Here is a 20,661-nt window from a genome sequence, read left to right as displayed (position 1 = left end):
TACCTCAACACAGAAAGAAATATCGGGAAATACTAAATATTCTATTACATCTCAACACAATAATTTTCTGGCAAGTGGGAATCGTGACTATTCTTCAAGGGCTGGAACGAACAGCGTTTCTTCAAGTATTTCTACACACCGAAAGAGAGACGTCCATTCAGCGATCGAAATTATACGTGGTTCTGTTGAATCACGTTTTTTAAGGACCACTTGGGGAGGTAAGTGATTCGTGTTAAAGTGAGCTGTTATTTGCTCACACACTAACATTTTTGATATCTATCAAGGATTTCTCAGGTTTATTTCAGAAGACAAAACTCTTAAGAGACTTTCTATTTCAAGTGTGCCCTCGGAAAATATGTGAAACATACTTCGGCCCCATGTCCGCCGCCCTCTTACGGAAGAAATTTTCCCTTTGCTCTGGGAAAAGAAGTGAATGCCCTCAGCTGTGTTGCCAATTTGTCATTCATTCGTTTGGTTTTCGCAAGCGAAGATCGTAGGCTACTTAGAATGACTAACAAGACAATGCACAGCAAAACCCGTGAAATAATTCAATGTGGCAACCCTGTCTGCACCCAACTACTGAAGGATCTCGGCCACAGCAACTTGTCCGTTCTCTTTCGAGGGAGGGACGGGTAAACACACATCGACCGCAGAGCCAGCAGGGGTACACACGATATAGAAAGGTTCTGACAGAATTACCAAAGAATTTTAGGCGTTCTACTGCAAAAACTTAGTATTTTTATTGTTAATTATTCGATCATATTTATTTATTTATACATATTTCTGTGCAACCAGCACATATGACCTTCAACCGGACATGTATGAGGGATGATCGGCAATTACACTACCCAGGGAATAGGGGGGTGGAAGAAGAAAGGAAGTGGCCTGGAACCTGTATGTCATGTACCATCCCAGGATTTGCCTGGTGTGAATGGGGAAAACAGGAAGAACCCTACTCAGAATGATTGGCCTGAAAAAGCTTTTGGACCAAGTGTCCCCACCGGGAATCAAACCCGAGACGACTTGCACCAAAGGCAAAAGCGTTAGCAACTACGCTACGTGAGACCATGATAATTGTATTTCAAAATTCTTTTAGGTACCGGTAGTATACTGTGCAATGAACTGGAGAAGAAAAACTTACTTAGATTTAATTTCTGTAACTCTGTAAATTCTATTTACTGTAACTCTCAGAATATTCACTTTAAAGAATAAATAATTTTTTCCCTCAAAAACTTTTATTTTAGGATTTTATTTTCTGAAAACAGGACAGAACAAATATGCGCGTTATTTACACCTCGTTAAAATATCCAACTTAACGCTTCCTTCCTTCATTACTTTCATTGCTTATTAGCCGCATTAGCAGCTATACTGGGATTATTTATAACTTCCCCTAAGCTCTCAAGCAACTCCTTCCTGTAATCATCAAAGTCTCCGTCTACTTCATTGATTGTTTTGTCTTCGATCACCCAAAGAGTACAATCAGTTTCTCGGATCAGTCGTTCATCGTGAGAAACTATTATCACACCTACAAAGAAAAAACACATACAAATAAATATAAGATAACATATACAATGGGTGATATGCATAAAGATAAGTAAGTACTAGTGAGTATAATCTCACCTCTCGAACGAGATTAATCTACAAGTGAGTTCTTACTCGTAATTCGTGTGGATAAAAAAGAACGAATAGACAATAAGATTCTTCTCATTGAAACATGCAGTTCCGCCTCATGTCAACTTGGCTTTGATGACGTTTCATACAGAAATGATGTAATGAAAGTGATGTAATGTTCTTTCCTTCTCTAAATCAGGAATTCACAGGTATGCAGAGAGTGAAAACATAAAATTAAAATCAGTAGCGTTATTTATCCAGCACGAAAGCACAATTTTTGTTTTCTGTTGGAATAGGTGGTGCTACTTTCGTTTTGAATGTACCAGCAATATAAAAAAACAGTGACAACCAATTTCCTAGCACTACACGGCCGCAATTCTGTTTCAATTTTGAGTAGCCAATTTATATTGGATAATATAAAAAAGGAAACACTTTTGCATATGTGATGGGGGAAACAAAACTGAATTGCTAACTCGTGCAACAGTGTTAAGAGTTTCCGGGATTTTTCTTAAAAAAAATGGCAATCTCGGTTTCCCGAAAACATCTAGAAAAAGTTAATGAACGGGAATTAAAGTTTTAAAATTAGCAGAAAAAATTTGAGTATCTCCAAGATCATAAGAGAGAGAAAAAAAATAATCAAGTTACATCTTATCACACAGAGAGAATACTAGAGCGCACACGTTGAAATCGGAAGTGGACGGGACACTGGTTACCCTAAGATAGTGTCCACTATGAATTGCTAAAAGAACAAGAAGTCGTTCGTTCCTACATCATCATGTATTTATTTATTATTTTATCTAGACAGACGTCTATAGTCATACAATAACTTTGTACACGTTTCTTTTGGGCTCCACATCCATAAATTCATCCACTTCGATCCACTCTCACACACTGTGAGACAGGTACTGAGGTGGTTCACGAAACTTGTAGATTAATCTCAGCTAGTTGAGATTATACTCAATTTTATGTATTCAAAAAATGATAAATCACAGTATGATTCATAAATTCCGAGCATTTACTCAGGTGCCTGAGATTAAAAATCAAATGACGTCACGTTGTGACTAATCTCAGAATCTTGAACAAAGGGTAAGATCACACTTTTATGCATATCACCTAATATTGTGAAATGGCGCACAACGCAGAACTTCACGAAGAGTAGGAAGCAACTAAAATTATAATTTAAAAAGGGAAAGTGACACACTTGAAGTAAAATAAATAAATAAATAAAAATCTAAATTTAAATTTTTAATAGCAAATAGACCTGAATAAATACGAAAGCTTTGTGGGAGAGAATCCTAGTGTTTTATTGTAGTTTATAAATCTAACAATGATGGACAAAGTTATAATTTTGTTAATTATAAAAAAAATGCAATTTTATTTTTACACAACTTCTACAAATAAAAAGCTTTTGTTACCTTATGTTGCGATAATTTATTAACTGGCTCAATAAATTTCGTCTATCAACCATTCTGCTTACGTCATCGGGCCAGTTTAGTTTTACAGGTGAATGGACTTTTTTAAATTGAGGAGTTTGATGCAATAAGGGCGTAAGTCAAACATGCAGCTGGAGAAAAACGATGTTTGAAAATTTAAGTAGTGTTTTTTCTTACATAAAACAATGTGAATTGAAATGTTACCAGGAGGCTAAACAACCATGGCAAAAGCCACAAATGCGTTTGATGTAAAAAGGGCGTAAATTCGCTTAAAGTTAATAAAACTCCGAGACTTTTGTAAGATAAGCATATTCTACTAGCAGTAGTGGTTATCCAATGTGTTGTTTCAATGTTTCCTCAGAATTTATGGTGTAAAATTTTAGGTACACAATTAAAAGAAAAAAACATGTACGAAAACGAACTTATCTGGAAAAACGCGCTGAGGCTCCGATGATGTTCGAAGAATGATTGATAGATGAAATATATTGGACCAATTAACTTAACGCTAGGTAACAAAAGCTTTTATTTTATCACATGTTAGTACAACATTCTTTTGGCCCGGAAGACTACCAACAACAGTTACAAAAAAGGTGGTATTTTCTATTTCGATTTGTTTTTGTGAGGTGGTTTACACGTATAGTTACTATTGTCTACAAGTTCAACCTGAGAACTGATATACTTGACATTTTATTCTTTTAATTGGAACAACTGGTGCAGTTAAGAGAATAGGGTCTCTCCCGTGACGCAGAGCTCCTTCGTGGCTAAGCGGTTAGCGTACGCGCCTTTTTGGCGCGGGAGACCTGGGTTCGATTCTCGCCGGGAGCTCATGTGCTTCGGATTCCACGTTAATCAGTAGGCCCCGTCTCATATAGCCCCACTGCTGAAAGACACGTTAAACTCAAAATCAACTCAACTCTCCCCTGATGCACAGCAATCAACTTCCAGATTTTCAAAGCCCCTTTCTCGATTTGAACCCGGACTTAAATAGGTGGATTTTTAAGACACACACAATTCTTCTCTTTTTACATGTAATAACTATACATCTCTAAGGTCAGCTGCACACTGACCAGATGCAAGACAATCTAGTCCGAGGCAGGAATGTGGAGGGAGAGCTCTAAGTGCATTGACTGTGTGTCTCAGTCATAACGCTGGGAGTTTTTTTGTCTACTACATATTCATAGAGCCCTGTGTGCATTGATTATGTCTCAGTCATAACACTGGAGGGGTCTTTGTCTAGTACGTACTCATAGAGCCCTACGTGTATTGATTATGTCTCAGTCATAACATTGGAGGGGTCTGTCTAGTATGTACTCATAGATCTCTGAGTCCATTGACTGTGCCTCAGTCATAACGTTGGAGAAGTCTTTGTTTAATAGTATTCATAAACCCCTGAGTTTGTTGACTATGTATGCAAGTCATAACGTTGGAGAATTCTTTGTCTAGTACGTACTCATAGATCTCTGAGCCCACTGACTGTGCTTTAGTCATAACGTTGGAGAGGTCTTTGTTTAATAGTATTCATAGACCCCTGAGTTTGTTGACTGTATGTACGAATCATAATGTTGGAGAATTCTTTGTCTAATAGTATTCATAGACCCCTGAGTTTGTTGACTGTGTGTGCCAATCGTAACGTTAGAGAGGTCTTTGTCTAGTACGTACTTATAGAGCCCTTAGTGCATTGATTGTGTGTCTGTCATAACGTTGAAGAGATCTTTGTGTACCACATGCTCGACTGAATATGCGGTAAGAGACTTTGTTGTATTGCACACACTACTGTACTTTGGCTCGGCTGTTCTGTACTCTGGTCAAGGTGCGGATGGCTTTATATTGATAATTGGGGACAAAAATAGCTCAACGTTTATGAGACATCTTAACGATACTTGTCCCCAAAAAGATCTGCTATCATCATTGATTTGCTGACATAGGGTAATCCATTATATCGCCTCATGTTTCAAGTTTAAGATACACGGGCATAGGATTAGCTACAACTGAAAGACGCAGACTAAGTAGGTTTATATTCAAAGTTCCTCTGAGAACCATGATTCAGTTAGTTTCTCAACAATACAGGTAAATTCCACTGCGTCAAGGTTTATAATACAATCGAAACATACGATTTCTACAACGTTACGGCATCGTAACAGTGCTTTTCTCAAATCGTCCTGTCTTCCGAAACCCGTAGCTGGAACTTAAGATAAAAGAAAACCAAGACATTGTACACATTATACCATATAACAGAATTATTATTACGGAATGCACGAAGACATTCTACTTACGTGGACAAACTAAAACCTGGAGTATAAAGTATGTACAGAAGAGTCGAAATCAGTATTGTTTTTTGTAGTTTTACACTATTTTTCTACTTATTGTGGGATTCCTATCTTCGGTTAACCAAGTGTTCCTATATGTATTGTAGCTACGTTTATGGACATACGTTTCGCAGTTGAACGCCGTTTTATACGTCATTTAACGTAAGTGCATCGCACTAATTACTAACAGTAAAGTCACGCTAATAAATGTCGCTACCCGCGCTACCGCTTGCTACTAAGTGATTTAAATCAACACATTTTGTATAACGAACTTCTTGGATAATTCTATAAATATGGTATGGAGTATGGGGTGGGGTGATTGGTTGGCAAACTGTTAAGTGAAAACAATTACAGCTTTTACTTAGGCCCGATTTTAACCTATAGTGTATAGCGGGCCGAAGGCTTGGAAGGAACAACTAGTACATCTAAATTCCAAACAGAGCTAAAATAATGATTGGTTATTCAGCAACAATTTTAAATGCAAGTTAAAAGAAACTTCATACAACAATTCATGATTAAGAGTGCCCTCACAAAATAGTTTAATAAATCGTCGGATTGGTGGATACTCGAATTGCGGCCTTCTATTTGGGGTTGGATGTTTCATTCGGCTGAACGATATATATATATATACACAGATTTCGATGTAAAGAGAACTTGAAACTCTTACCTCCATTGTATTCATTAATAGCATCAGCCAATGCGTCTATCGATTCGATATCCAAATTATTTGTAGGTTCATCCTGAAAAGGACCAAAAGTAATAAAAACCAATATTGTACACATCGCTCTCACAACAATTAATATTAAACATATACAAGAGATCACCTGTATGTGTCTTCAACAGAAGAATAATTTCCCTCAGTTCCATAAGGCTGCATCAGGTAATTAAAAAATCGAGGTCAAAATTGACTTACTGTGAAAACTTGGAATGTTTCCAGGAATCATATTTAATCGTATACTTATAAATTCAGTGTGATTATATGAAATATTAAGTTTTTATTTCCAGACTTGTGCAGGTAGACTCTTTCTATATTGTACACAAAAATAATTTTAACAATATAAAATTAATTTTATACCAAGCTTTCCGTTAGTATATTATTATTATGCTTAATAATACGTAAATATTAAAACCAGACATATATTTGTTACAAATACAATACTTCATTGAAACTTATTTCTCCGCTTGGCTACCGAGTTCATGACACCATTACTTAGAACTAAAACTGAAGATTATTATTATTGTATCGGAGAAAGTATAACAATGTACCAGCTAGACAGAAAGTCTGCCAGAACCCTTAACCTTCTGCCAGAAAGTTTGACAGAATTCGTAAGGCAATATTGGTGACAGACACACACAGCACTGAAAAACATCCTCCGTTTCAATTTAGCAAATTATTGTATTTGAACAAGTGGAAAAATCTAACTCTAAACTGGCTAAAAAGTGAACCTCAGACGCCCTATTGCCAGATTAATACCATTATAAATTAAGTTAATCAGTGACACAATTAGCGTTCCATCACTGTTCTGTTTTTGTGAATCATTTATCAATCAAGCTACCAGTGACAGCGACCACCGTTCCATCACTGTTCTGTTTTTATGAATCATTTATTAATCAAGCTATCAGTGACAGCGACCCTCGTTCCATCATTGTTCTGTTTTTGTGAATCGTTTATCAATCAAGCTATCAGTGACAGTGACCCTCGTTCCATCATTGTTCTGTTTTTATGAATCATTTATTAATCAAGCTATCAGTGACAGCGACCCTCGTTCCATCACTGTTCTGTTTTTATGAATCATTTATTAATCAAGCTATCAGTGACAGCGACCCTCGTTCCATCACTGTTCTGTTTTTATGGATCATTTATTAATCAAGTTATCAGTGACAGCGACCCTCGTTCCATCACTGTTCTGTTTTTATGAATCATTTATCAATCACGCTATCAGTGACAGCGACCACCGTTTCATCACTGTTCTGGGGGGCGCGGTGGCTCAGTGGTAGAGCGTTCACCTCTGGTGCTTGGGGTCCCGGGTTCGATCCCAGCCCCCGCCAAGTGAACTTTGTGGTGGACAAACACCGTGCTCGTGGGTTTTCTCGGGGTTCTCCCGTTTCCTCCCACTTTCTTCATTCCATCATTTCACTCATCTCTCATTATCACCGTCTCCTTTAGCCTAACCGGCATAACCGTGGGACGTAAAACTTAAAGATTTCATTTCATTTTTTTCATCACTGTTCTGTTTTCATGAATCATTTATCAATGAAGCTAGTAGTGACACCGACTACCGTTCCATCACTGTTCTGTTTTTATGAATCATTTATTAATCAAGCTATCAGTGACAGCGACCACCGTTCCATCACTGTTCTGTTTTTGTCGTTACTGAGCCTTGTATGAGTGAGTGAAACATTTCATTATTGAAATAAATGTGTGTATTAGGACTAAATATCTAACGTAAAATACAGATATGTGCAACATCGATAAGAATTGGGACAGTTTCATTCAGAAATGCAAGACTCAATAATGTCAATATCATTTGGTAATTCAATTTTCCGGGAAAGCTCAAAGGGTACCTTAAGATTGAATTCGGCAATCATTGACGTCGTGGCAACGTTCATTCTTACAAATTACAAAATGGCCAATCTTCAGTAGTAAAGAATTGTATTATGGCTTCCCCCCCTCCCCGTTTTATTAGCAATAAATTAATAAGGTGACCACAAGAAGTAGTGACTGTGACTTAATATGTCGTGAAAGGAGAATACATTGAACTCCAAGTGAATTCTAGAAGCAACCTTCTTCATTCTGAAAATTCAAGGTGAGAAAGTGTATGGTTGTTTGGGAAGTGGGCTGCTGGCGCTGACGGTTCCGAGTTTGAGTCTCAGTCCAATTATCTACTTTTTTACTCTTTGAGTATCATTTAATTCGCACCTGCAGAGGATTTCGCGTGTGTCTGTGTATAAACGGTTGCTTCCTCCCTTCGTTAATATATAAGGTTCAAGAACTTCACTTTTATCAATTGTGCTAAAATTACACCAAAAATTACTCACTTGCTCTAACTGAATGTGGCTGTGGTATACGAAATCAGAACTGTGCAGTAAGTGTCCTGAACTGTTGTGCTTTACACAGTTAAAATCCACACTGCAAATTACACGATCTATGTATTTACACTTTCTACTGTGTTAGTACAAACAGTTTATCCTTGTTAAATTAAGCCTCATCATCATTATACATCATTTTTTTACCCGGACATGTCACCTATTTTAAGAGTGCAATAAGTATTCAGCCAGGTTGTCTCGAAAAGAAAATCGAAAGTTGAAATAAATAGTTCCATCTCAATCTTTGCTACTATTCATATCTATTGGCCATAAAGGAAGTATGTAATAGTCAAAGGCGGTCATCTGCTAGCACTGCGCATGAAAGTGGATGTGTATCACGGAAATTGACGCCAGAAGTGCATTGTTCACATTTTGTAAATACATGTATTTGTCAGATTTCTTTTTTACTTCAAGGAATACGGTAATCCTGCTGCCATCTCCACTAAACTCACTTTCACTTACTTTTGTATTGAAGATTCAACTTTGAATAGAATTGAGGCATAATTGAGAATAGTAAAGTCAGTAGCTTTTAGTTTACACACACGATGTCCCAAAGTAATTGTCAGTTTATACAAACTCTGTTACCAGAACAACACGCCAAACGTGTTTTGTGTACTAGTCTACGCTCGGTAGCTGTGAGAAAGTTTGATTTTATACCCTCTATGTTTTTCGAGCTGTAAATATAGGTGTAAAATGGAGCAACATTGTGCGATTCGATATTGTATTCGACGCTATTATTAGCCTGCCTTATCAAGCATCTTCCGTCACTGGTTGCATATTTCCACTAGATTATTCACTTCTTCTGTCGTTGGCACATGCGATACTCACAAGTGCCAGTAAATTATAACAAATGGTTATCTCACTGATTTTGATTAGGATTACGATACTAGTTCTAGTCTACTAATACTTACCAATATGACAACATCGGGAGCATTCAAACACAACTCTGCTAACGCCACTCTGGCCTTCTGACCTCCAGACAAATCCTTCATCTTAATGGTATGCGCATGGCTGGAAAGACCAAATGTTCCTAATTGTTTGCGAGCTTTCTCGTATGGAAGATCAAATAACCTCATTAAATACTCCGACGGAGATTCTTCAGCTGTCAAATGCTCACCGGAGTGTTGGTCAAACTTTCCAATTCGCTAGAAATAAGAACAGCATATAGATCAGGTACAACCAGTGTGGAGAGAAACACTTATACTACAATAAAATGTTAAGCATCTAAGATGATGATCTTAAAATCGACCTCAATATATCAGTTTCCTACTCAAATTTTCAAAAAAATTAAACTTTGTAATACCTTGGAGAGTTGTGAGGAAAATTTAAATGAGGGAGCACAAGAAGTGAATATATACAGATACAATAGGAAAAAGCCCTCTCTGCTGATCAAGTGGCTTGCGTGCAAGCCATTGGTGCATATAGTTCCAGGTTCGATTTCCGGTTCGAAATTTCAACGCATTATGGTGGTCAGGACTCCACCTTAAACTGCAGGTCAACGTCTCATATAGTCTTGGTGATGAAAAAAACGCTAAACTTCAACAAGCAGACAATAATAGGAACACACAATAACATACCTTTTATTTTATATATATATACAGCTTGGTCCGGAAGTGGGCGTACCCCTAATTGGTGTTTTCTGACGGTTTTAGGTTTTACCTACATTTGTTTGGTAACATTGCTTGGCATTGTCTGGCAACATTGCTATCCATGTTCATTTGTTTTCTGCTTGGTAACAGTTATTTGCAGTGAAGGTGGAGTAATCAACAATATGTGATCTAAGTCCATATGCATTTGTATGGATGGTGATCATACCGATGCTTATGACTCTTAAGAATCTTAAAACTTCAAGGTAACTGTGTACAGACATTCTACCATAACTAACATTATACTGTTGAAACTAAAGGGAGGGTACGCCCACTTCCGGACCTCTCTCTCTCTCTCTCTCTCTCTCTCTATATATATATATATATATATATATATATATATATATATATATATATATAATAGAGGGTGTTAATGAACTATACCGACAAACTGTAAGAGCTGATTCCTTACATAAAAATAAGAGAAAAAGTTCATATGAACCTATGAGGAAAAGTGCATAGTTTCAGAGCTAGGGCTGTCCAAAATCGCGAAAAAGCCAAATTTCAACAGGTCCTATTTCGAATTCCAGAAACGGGATGGTTCTTATCAGCGTAAAGGAAGTCACGCATACGCAATGCAAAAATGCATATTTCATTAATTTTCAGTGGGTGTATAGAGTATTCCAAACAGGGTGAAATTTCCAGACATGCCATCAACCGAATTTTGAGATATGCTCTGAATTTATGATTGGTCCAAAGTAGGCAAACGATAAGCCTTGATAGCAGTGAACACAGAATACTTTGGCACGATGTCGGAAGTGTTAAGGATCGTCAGCAGCACGGTTTCTCGTATTAGAGAAAACGCATGCTGCAATATTTTCTTTAACGCTTATAAGTGAAGAAAACGTGAAATATACCGTGACGAAATACATCGCATCACACATTATTCCGAACAAAAAAGACATGGAACTTCCGGTTCCTAATACTTCCGACTTCCCTCCGAAGCATTGGATGTCCATTGTCAAGGCTTACCTTCTGCCTACTTTACACCCTCTTTGAAATCAGGGTATATCTGAAAACTCTATTAAGAGCATATCTGAGAATTATATCCTGTAGGGAATACCCTGTACACCTACTGAAAATTGAGGAAATATGTACTTTTAGATTGTGTATGCGTGGCTTCCTTTACGCTGATAAGGACCACCATCCACAGTTTCTGGAATTCGAAATAGGACCTGTTTAAATTTGGCTTTTTCGCGAGTTATTTTTCTCAAGTTATTTTTAATTTCTTATAGTGCGTAGGTTATTATTAATAGTTAAAATACTCGCTTAGATATTATCGTTTACTTGAAAAAGATGGTAAACAACACGTAATGATCTTGCAACAGAATTGGTTGCTGATGATCACAATCAAGCATATGATAGAATTCGCGACGCAAATACAAGATTCTTCATCCATTAGGTTCTATCCTTTGCCCTTTGCTTCCAGATATTCCATATTCTCATTTGTAGTACTGGAGTCCATCATTTCTTCCTTGGTGAACCTAGTGGCCTTCTTCCATCCGGGGGGAAAAAATCTAGCAACTTCAGAGCCTATCGATTTGTTTCCCTTCAGACGACATGACCCGCCCACATTAGTCCTCATTAGGCCTATTTTATTTGGGTTGTTGTATAGTTTATCCAACTCTTGGATGTACAAACTTCACCACACTTTTACCGGATCGAAGATCTTACTTAAAACTTTTGGTTCGAAGATAACACAATTGCACATGACTTTCTATCTAACACTTCAATTTTCACACCCACACAAACGTTGTCCTGTACAACATTAGCTTGAACTTTCTTGACAGATTGCATGATTTAATCAGTTGCCTGAAATTACATAGTAAACTGTTTCCGGCTTGTATTTTTGCTTTGATTTCCGTATAACATAATGCATTATCTGTTAAAATCATTCCCAAATATTTGAAATCACAGATCAATTACCAACTTTCAGTGGTTGAAATGGCCCTCTTGTATACTTCATCATCAGGTCCGCACAAGGACAGGACACGAACCTGTCAACTGGACTTCTTAATCAAACTTAGTCCATTCGATAAACATAAAGATATGTTCATGCACAAAAAAATAGGCGCCATGGAGAACGGAGTAGGTTCCTGGGGCCCATTGACCCTGTTAGTATAAAGAAAATAGTAGACTCGTAGTGAAATAGCTATTGCATCAACACTGTTCATTGGAAAGCCATGCTTTCCAGAGGTGCTATGTATTGGGGCCCCTAACGTACCTGAACAGGGAAAACTGAGAGAATGTCGGGAAAATTCCCTCCAGAAATCCCTCCCATCAAAGTTGGACCCTTCTGGAGTTGCCCAGGTAAAAAGCACACAATCCAAATGGAGCTCAAAAAATAGTATAGGGGATAAAAATTGTGTATACCAAGTTTTGTATTGATAGACGGAATAGATATGAAAGAAAAGCTTGTATACCAATACACGCTTTCCCCTCATACCTATTCTGTCTATCAATAGCACCTCTGGAAAGCTTGTTTCATACTGAAGAGAATCAACTATGAACCATGATTTTCCAATGAACAGCTTTGATGCAATAGGTATTTCACTACGAGTGTACGATTTTCTTTATACTAACAGGGTTAATGGGCCGCAGGGACTTACCCTGTTGTCCATGGCACTTTTTTTTTTTTTTTTTTTTTTTTTTTTTTTTTGCATGAACATATCTTTGTTATGTTTATCGAATGGACTAGGCCTGATTAGGAATCTCGTTCATGTCCTTTCCTTGTCAGTTTTATTTATTTATTGTAAGGCCAATTTTTCTTGCAGGAATTTTGTAACTTCACTGATTTGTTTCATATTTGGTTCTAGACAAGAGAGACATATCGTCGGTGTACGATGTTCTTAGCTTCAACTTGAACTTCCCTGAAATTCTTCTGGAATGTTTTCATCATAAGCTTCCCCACGGCCAGGTTGAACAACACTGGTGAAAAACCATCTTGCCTCAGACCTGTGATTAAGTTTTCTGTGACTTGGTTCTTTAGTTTTACCGGGTCCTTTGGGTCAGTTTTTTTTAAAAGAAAAAGAAGTCGGTCACTCCCAGTGTGCCACAGAAAATAAATTCTCACAAGAAAAAGGAATTGAGTTTTTCAACATTTTAAATTTACCATTCTCATGGCTCTAACATAAAAAGTGACATGATGTGCTTGTGAGTTACACAAATCTATGTAAAAAGTATTAGCAAGATCTACTAAAACTATAGATATTTACCTTACACGATACATTAAAAAGGTAAAACAAATCTATTACCGTATTAATTACTTTCCTTAATTACTTGTAATGTGATCTACGATACTTACCAGCCTATGATTTTTTCGGACTTCGCCTTGCTGAGGTTCCAATTCTCCAGTCAAAAGTTTTAAGAATGTTGATTTACCAACTCCATTAGGTCCTACAATAGCTACTCGAGAACTCAGATCAATACCGAAGTCACAATCCACAAATAGAGGTTTCTGGCCAGGATATGCAAATGTCAAATCTGAAATAGTTATTATATAATGACAAAAACCACAATGAACTAGAACTTCAGTATTACAAACAATACTAAAAGAGGATCAACAAATTCAAGTATCTACGAAACAATTCGAAAAAACACTTTGATTATCAGTGACATACACTCTCGCACATACAAAACTTTTATTATATACATTAGAAAATTACAACATAACATTACTTTTCAACATATTCACCATTCAAATTGAAGCACTTGTCATAACGTTTTAGAAGGTTTGACATTCTTTCTAAAAAAACTTCCACCTGGGAATGAAGCCACCCGCTAACAGCATTGTGAAGCGCATTGTCATTGTCGAAGCGGTGTGACGCCAGCCGCTGTTTCATGTGCTTGAAGAGGTGATAGTCACTCGGCGGCAAATTTGGATGATGATCAAAATCATCCCAGTGGTTTTTTAAGTACGTTCAGTGCTGTACTCAAAACATGCTACATCATTCACGTACGATACCTTCACTCATCACATTTGGTCCGTAAACACCACTCAGTTCGTGATGAATCGCGGCTGCCGGAAGTCTTTTTTTTTTTTTCACTCAGAAATCGTTTTACCGCAGCGATTCCGAAAGTCACGAATGTCAAAGTCACGAAATTTAGCTTTTGGGTCATGTTTTTTTTTTTCTTTTCTTTTTTTTTCTTTTTCTAAACTGTTCAAATGTAAGTACAGATTGGAAAATCTTGTTCTATAAAACGTTAAAGTTCACCACCAAAAATGTATATGGTCGGCTTTAGACGCTACCAAATCGGAAGCAAAGTGTGTTTCTATTGCATGGATGAAAATTCGGCCTAATTCGCATCCAAATTCGCTCTTGAAAATATCAGGAAATTTTATGATTTGGTAAAGAAAAGGTCACGAAAAAGTCACGAAATTTCATTTCGTAATTAATTTTAGTAGATACCCTGCGCACACACTTTACATTTGACGGTTTTTTCCCTACTGGAGCATTCACTTTCAATTGTTACAGTGAAGTGAATTGCAACACAACCTTCTCCGTCCACTGGGGGTCACTGTCTACTACACACAGCACCATAAGACTGATGTCGTTCTTCCCGGTTGTTTCTCGCACTGCGCAAATGGAGGTTTATTTCGGAATTGGACTCGTATATAATTATGATAGCGGGGAGAGATGATGAATTAGTACCACACATACTACACAAGCTCTCCAAACCTCGTTAACTATTTAAAATAGCATGAAATATAGTTGGGTTTTTATTTGTTAAAAAACAGTTATAATATTTCAATGGTTTGATACGTGAATCCAGTATTTAGTTCACAGTACCACACCATTTACGAATTCCCTTACATTTCTTCAGTTTTACACAATTTCTAGTAGATTTCCAGTACTTCAGGTATTAGCAGACACCCTGTCTATAGGTGAGAATTTAATGATACACAAAGAGTGAAAACTGCACGACTGGGCCAAGAATCAAACCTGTATCTTTGGCGTACGACAGCAATTCTGGCTATTCAGGGAGTAAATTGGGTAGTACGGTGGTTTACCCATGCTGGCTCAGTTTAGGCGGAAATCTGGTTTGATTCTCGGATCCAGTCGGCCCTTCCCAATGGTCTAGTAACTAGCGCGCGTGTAATTAGTACACGTGGTCCCAACTTCGATTCCCGATGGTAAACATTACAATTTGAACACATTAACCCTTGTGTATTACCGTGAAAAATGTAGCATTGGAAATACTGTGGGGTCATTCAGAGACACCAATTAAAAGTAAATAATTATTGTTGTTTCGTATAGAAATTTTATACAGATACATTTCAGAACAATACTTTATTGCATTGAACTCTGAGATTGTCATCTTTGACATCACTGACACCATCACCATTCAAAATACAGAAGAAATACTTTATGACCTTGTAACTAGGTAACTGGCGCAATTACAACCCAGAATAGTCAAGTCAAGTCATGCCATCTTCTTGGGATTGTTGCTTGAAGTAACGGGCTTTAGCCCTTTGAAACTAGTTTTTTCAAGTGCAATTTCATTTCCATCCGAAGATGGACGGGCCGCAGAAGGTAACGTCTTCTCTGGGACTATGAGCATTAATTTATTGGTAGTTTCATTGGGAGATGGGTTTATTTATTTATTTATTTATTGATAGAGACTTTATTATTTGTTATTCACAAGCTGTTCAAAAATGTAAGCAAGTTATCTATTGCTTCAAATAGTAATCTTAGGAACAAAGAGACAAGATCGCAAACAATGTAGCGTAATGTAAGAAAACTTTATTTTTGCTAGTCACCCAACTTACTTCATTAAGTCAATAATGAAGTTATTTTCTGAAACAATATACAAGCTAATAAAATTCCTGTACGGTTGAGAACTTGTCGAAAAATTCAACGTTAAATGCATGATGAAGAAAGATGGGTGCTGGAAGTATATAACCGAAGTATTCTCTCCCATGGCGAAGTTTGATGGTTCGAAGTTGCTACTAATTGATCACTGGGATCTATTCACAGACATATTGTCCATTGCAAGTTAGACGGCGGATGGCAAAGACGAAATGGTTGAGAATATACCAAAGAACTACAAACGATCTGTACAACCATTTGATATATTTGTATTTCGACCAAACACAGATTAAGGCAGCCGATTTGTAGGAAGTATGAAACTTCTTCATCCAGACGTTATGCTGTACCAATGAAACAATCAAAAGTTCGTGCCCATGGTAAGGAATCAGTTCCGTTCATCGCGATACATTGGACTGTTTCAGTTTGTGTTCCACAAGGCAGGTTATTGAGCAAATTATATACCTTCTGAATCATCTGTCGAATTTGCTTTACGTTTTGATTATCCGAACTGTTCCCTTGACGAATGCAATGCAATTACACATATAAAATGTTTATGGTAGAAGAGAGTCTTTTGCCTGCGTCCTTTCTTTATAGAACAGAAGAACAACAGTGATCAATGTTCATCTCTAACCTATCATTACTGTGAACAGTATAATGACTAATTTTAACTAACAAACTGGTTAGTTATTGCAAAACAGTTTTTTTTTTTTTTTCTGTTACCTCCGATAGACTTCAATTCGTATGTCAATATTCAACGCTAATAATGTTGTACTTAACGTGTTTAAAAACGCATGTATATATATATATAAACGAATATATATATATATATATATATAAACTTCCAAGACTGGGTGTGTAGCAAATTTCTCTCAGCAATTTCCTGACTTTTTCCGACCATTTTCATATTTTTTCCGGTCTTTCCTAAGAAAAAAAAATGAAATGAAATCTTTGAATTTTACGTCCCACGATCATGCCGGTCAGGCTAAGGGAGATGGTGATTATGAGAGATGAATGAAGAAAGTGGGAGGAAACGGGAGAACCCCGAGAAAACCCACGAGCACGGTGTTTGTCCACCACGAAGTCCACACGGCGCGAGCTGGGATCGAACCAGGGATCCTAAGCACCGGAGGTGAACGCTCTACCACTGAGCCACCGCGCCCCCATCCTAAGAAAAAAAAATCGTAAAGTTAAGAAAAGTTAAAATGTAATGAAAAAGTGTGCAAATCTTACAACTTTCTCCTTATTCATGTATGCAATGAAGTAATCTAATCATGCAATCGAATAGCGTTCTCTGGCAGTTGAATCTCTTGAACAGTTCTCAACCGTACAGGAATTTTATTAGCTTGTTGTAATCAGCACGAATTGGTCCTTCAAATGGTATACTTAGTTTCTCTGCAGGCGAGTGCTTTCTCCCGAACTTCCCTTGTTAGTTTTAAAGTCACGATAGAAAAAAAAAACTACACGATTGCTACCAGCAATAATCTACATAAATTAATTACTGAATTCTACTCACTATGCATCCCGAGAATTGGAGGTTGCAAAGGTGGAGGATCTGGGAAAGAAAATTTCACTATGTACTCCCGAGGCTTTTGTAGTAGTTCAGTTGGCGCTTGGTCATCCTCGTTTCGCTGCATTTTACTTCGATTCTTTTCCTGTTTTCTTGTTAATGCATCCTTCTGCTTTTTCTCCTGTAAAAGAGAACACAACAAAATAAAGTAGCATGGAGTTATTGAATTATAGCAACATTTCTATAATGTAATCGGACCTTAGCGAATGTTTACGAATGATGATAATCTTAGCCTATTTGCTGGGCAATAAAGACTTCCTAGAGACTAGAGATGCAAAAAAGCCGGCTTTTTTGAATCGATGGTTTTTTTCACATAAAAAGCCGGCTTTTTTGGGGAAAAAACGAGAATTTTGGAAATTTTGGCTTTTTTCATTTTCATGATTTTTCTATCTAAATAGCTTTCTTATAGTATATTCTATACTTAGATAAGAATTACATGACCTAAATGCCATATTTCGCTCTAAAATTCACCATCAAGATGGATGGAGCATATGTTTTACGAATTAAAGCTAACATGAAGAATGTAGTATTTGAGGGCAATTTTAGAGGCTATTTAACTTTATTTTAACTTTTGAGTTATCGATATTTTTTCTTCTCGATATCATTTCAGTTTGTCGTCTGTTTCATTTCTAAAAGCTTAGTACTCTAGCTTCTAACGCAGAAGATAAACTTAAGTTTCTCTATATATCCGTCAAAGCGTACGTTTTTCAATATATCCGTCTAACCGTACTTCTACATTTCTGTTATACTGTAGCTGTGCAACGATTTAGCAATAATTTTCCGGATACAACCTTGAATACTAATTTATACAAATAATCAGTAGCGGATTTAGAAACGTACTTTGGGACGGGTTTCTCTGATTGTTTCATTTTCTAAAATCTCCTAATTTTATTTGGGAGGAGCTTGAAGTTTATGAGTATAGGCATAACTAATATTGTATTTCGTTTCATTTATATATTTAGCGATAATCTTCCGGATACAACCTTGAAGATCATTTTATACTGAGAATCAGTGGCGGATTTAGAAAAGTATTTTGGGAGGGTTTTTTTCTTACTAATGTTTAGTTTTTCTAAACATTCGTAATTTTTATTTGACGGCAGCTTAAAGTTTATGAGTAAAGGCATAACTAATAGATATTTCGTTTCTTTTAGACATTCCGTAATTTTGGGGAACAGGCTTCAGTCCGAAAGACCGCCCCCCCCCCTAACCCTCGCAAAACCGTCGCTGCTGGTAATTAGTAATAATAACGATTTAAAAACAATAAGAAATGAAGTCAGCCAACTCACAGTACACGCACTATTTCTACTTCATAGATGGAATGAAGAAAAGTTTTGTCAGAATGGTCGAATGCTGAGTTGAATTCCGGACTTCTCGATAGAAGCGCAAAAGCTCCAGTCAGTCATGTTTGTTGTGTAGTTGTATTTATCTTAACTTAAATATATTCCGTAGACCTTTTTTTTTTTTTTTTTTGTGTGTGTGTGTGTGTTGGTGGGGTGGGGAGAGTTCCATAATGATATGAAGGGTGTGAGCCAAGAACATGGTAACTAACAAATTTTCAATTGCTGAGTTACGCAGCATCAGATAGGCAGCAACGCATACCGCTTCGTTTAATCCCTCATGTATAGACTTATGTGAAAAATCAGCTTTCCGACTTTCAAAATGGATTGTGCAGCAGAAAATTTCTAATTTCTTAAAATAGTAAAATTATGGGTTACCATGTTCTTATCTCACACCCTTCATGTTCAATCCCTCTTGTTAAAAATACAGAAAACTTAAGGACTGAATAAACCGTGATTGTGCTTATATAAAACTGTAGAATTTCAAGAATATACAAAATTAAAAGCTCTAGGTGTGCAGCCTTTAAGTGTATCATATAAATCTAAGTATTTTTCTTATGTTTTATTTTAATTTTATTTTGTTCCAAAAAGAGGGTATGGAATATTTTGAAGTAAAAATACTACATAGAATTTTGCTACTTATTTGAGTATTTTTTTAAAAGAAGCATTTACTTTTAGGGTTGGCTGGTTTACACCAGCTGTTTTTCTTCTTTTTTTAAAAAATAAACAACTGGTTTAAACCGAAAAAAAATAAAAGGTACGAAAAATGCGAATCGTGTGAACTTCATGGTGACGTTTCCATACATCAAACCATCTGCATTAGTTTTATTTCCTTTTCACCTTTTAATCAAGGTGTCCCATGTTCAATTCTCGGTCGAACCACAACCCTTCTTTCATGCGTAAACAAAGTAGCGGTTCGGATGTCACTTTAAGCGAAAGTCTTCTCCTTGATAACCTCGGTATTACGTAAGGATATTAAGCCTGAACATACGAAACGAAACTAAATTGTATATTTCTGCATGCCTGAATGCCTGTTGTTTTATAAAGAAGCCAAGGTTGCTTAAATATACTGATATAAATTGACAAAATTTATCGATTGCCTACGTAGCTTCCAACATTAGCTTGGATTGTACTTTCAATGAAATGTACGCACTAAATTTGTAATTTAATACCTCAGTTTTAGCGTACTGATTATGCTACGTTGACCTTTAAATTTTACATGCAAAGCAATGACAGGATTTTTTCCGTTATTGTTTTACATTTAGAGTAATGACGGGATTTTCCCGATGGCTAGGGCGGGAATTTCTCAATTTAAGAAATTTACTGACCGGACTTCTTTAAGCTTATGTGACCTCTTCCAGCATAACCCCGTTGTTGCATAATAACACCAAGGCGAAACAAACTTATTTTTGTCAATATGTAATATAAATACATAAAGCAAAATATCTAAACCCAAAAAAACCTGGTTTAAACCAAAAAAGCCTAGTTTAAACTCCCCCCAAAAAACGGGTTTTTGGCATTTTCAAAAACAACCATGGCTCTTGCCAACCCTGCTTACTTTTGTATGTAGGAGGTTAAAAAAATCTTATTATATACATTGGTTAATCCTTTGGAATTCATAATGTAAATATGTTGAGAAGTAAAACTGTTTGAAATATCTTTTCGAAATTCATGGTTTATTTTCGAGGTTTTATATTATTATCGGCATCAACCACTAATTAAATGACTTTTTGTGTTGTAGAGAAGCGAAACAAAATCTGGTTTATCAATTTAAAGCAGAATTTTCAAAAAAGCCCAAAATTTCCCAAGCAAAAAAGCGAAGCAGAAAAAACCGAGTTTTCTTCCAAAAAAGCCGGTTTTTTTC

General features: G+C 36.6%; 1 protein-coding gene across 1 annotated transcript in view; it reads right to left on the bottom strand.

Moving 5' to 3' along the window:
- Positions 1 to 1,216: 1,216 nt before the first annotated feature.
- LOC145689928 (ATP-binding cassette sub-family F member 1) overlaps positions 1,217 to 20,661 on the bottom strand; it is a 52,048-nt gene continuing 32,603 nt past the window's right edge. Inside the window, exons 7-11 of the mRNA XM_081764282.1 lie at positions 17,407 to 17,581; positions 13,388 to 13,566; positions 9,349 to 9,582; positions 6,018 to 6,090; positions 1,217 to 1,525 (exon numbers count right to left, since the gene is read on the bottom strand). Coding sequence (XP_081620408.1) covers positions 1,338 to 1,525; positions 6,018 to 6,090; positions 9,349 to 9,582; positions 13,388 to 13,566; positions 17,407 to 17,581 — 849 coding nt within the window. The 3' untranslated portion in view covers positions 1,217 to 1,337. The remainder of the gene's footprint in view (positions 1,526 to 6,017; positions 6,091 to 9,348; positions 9,583 to 13,387; positions 13,567 to 17,406; positions 17,582 to 20,661) is intronic.

This window comes from Thermobia domestica, chromosome 7 (assembly GCF_964235325.1).
Source record: "Thermobia domestica chromosome 7, izTheDome1.hap1.1, whole genome shotgun sequence".
Lineage (NCBI taxonomy): Eukaryota > Metazoa > Arthropoda > Insecta > Zygentoma > Lepismatidae > Thermobia > Thermobia domestica.
Note: the sequence above shows the minus strand (reverse complement) of the source record. Positions and strands in the feature narration are given on the sequence as shown.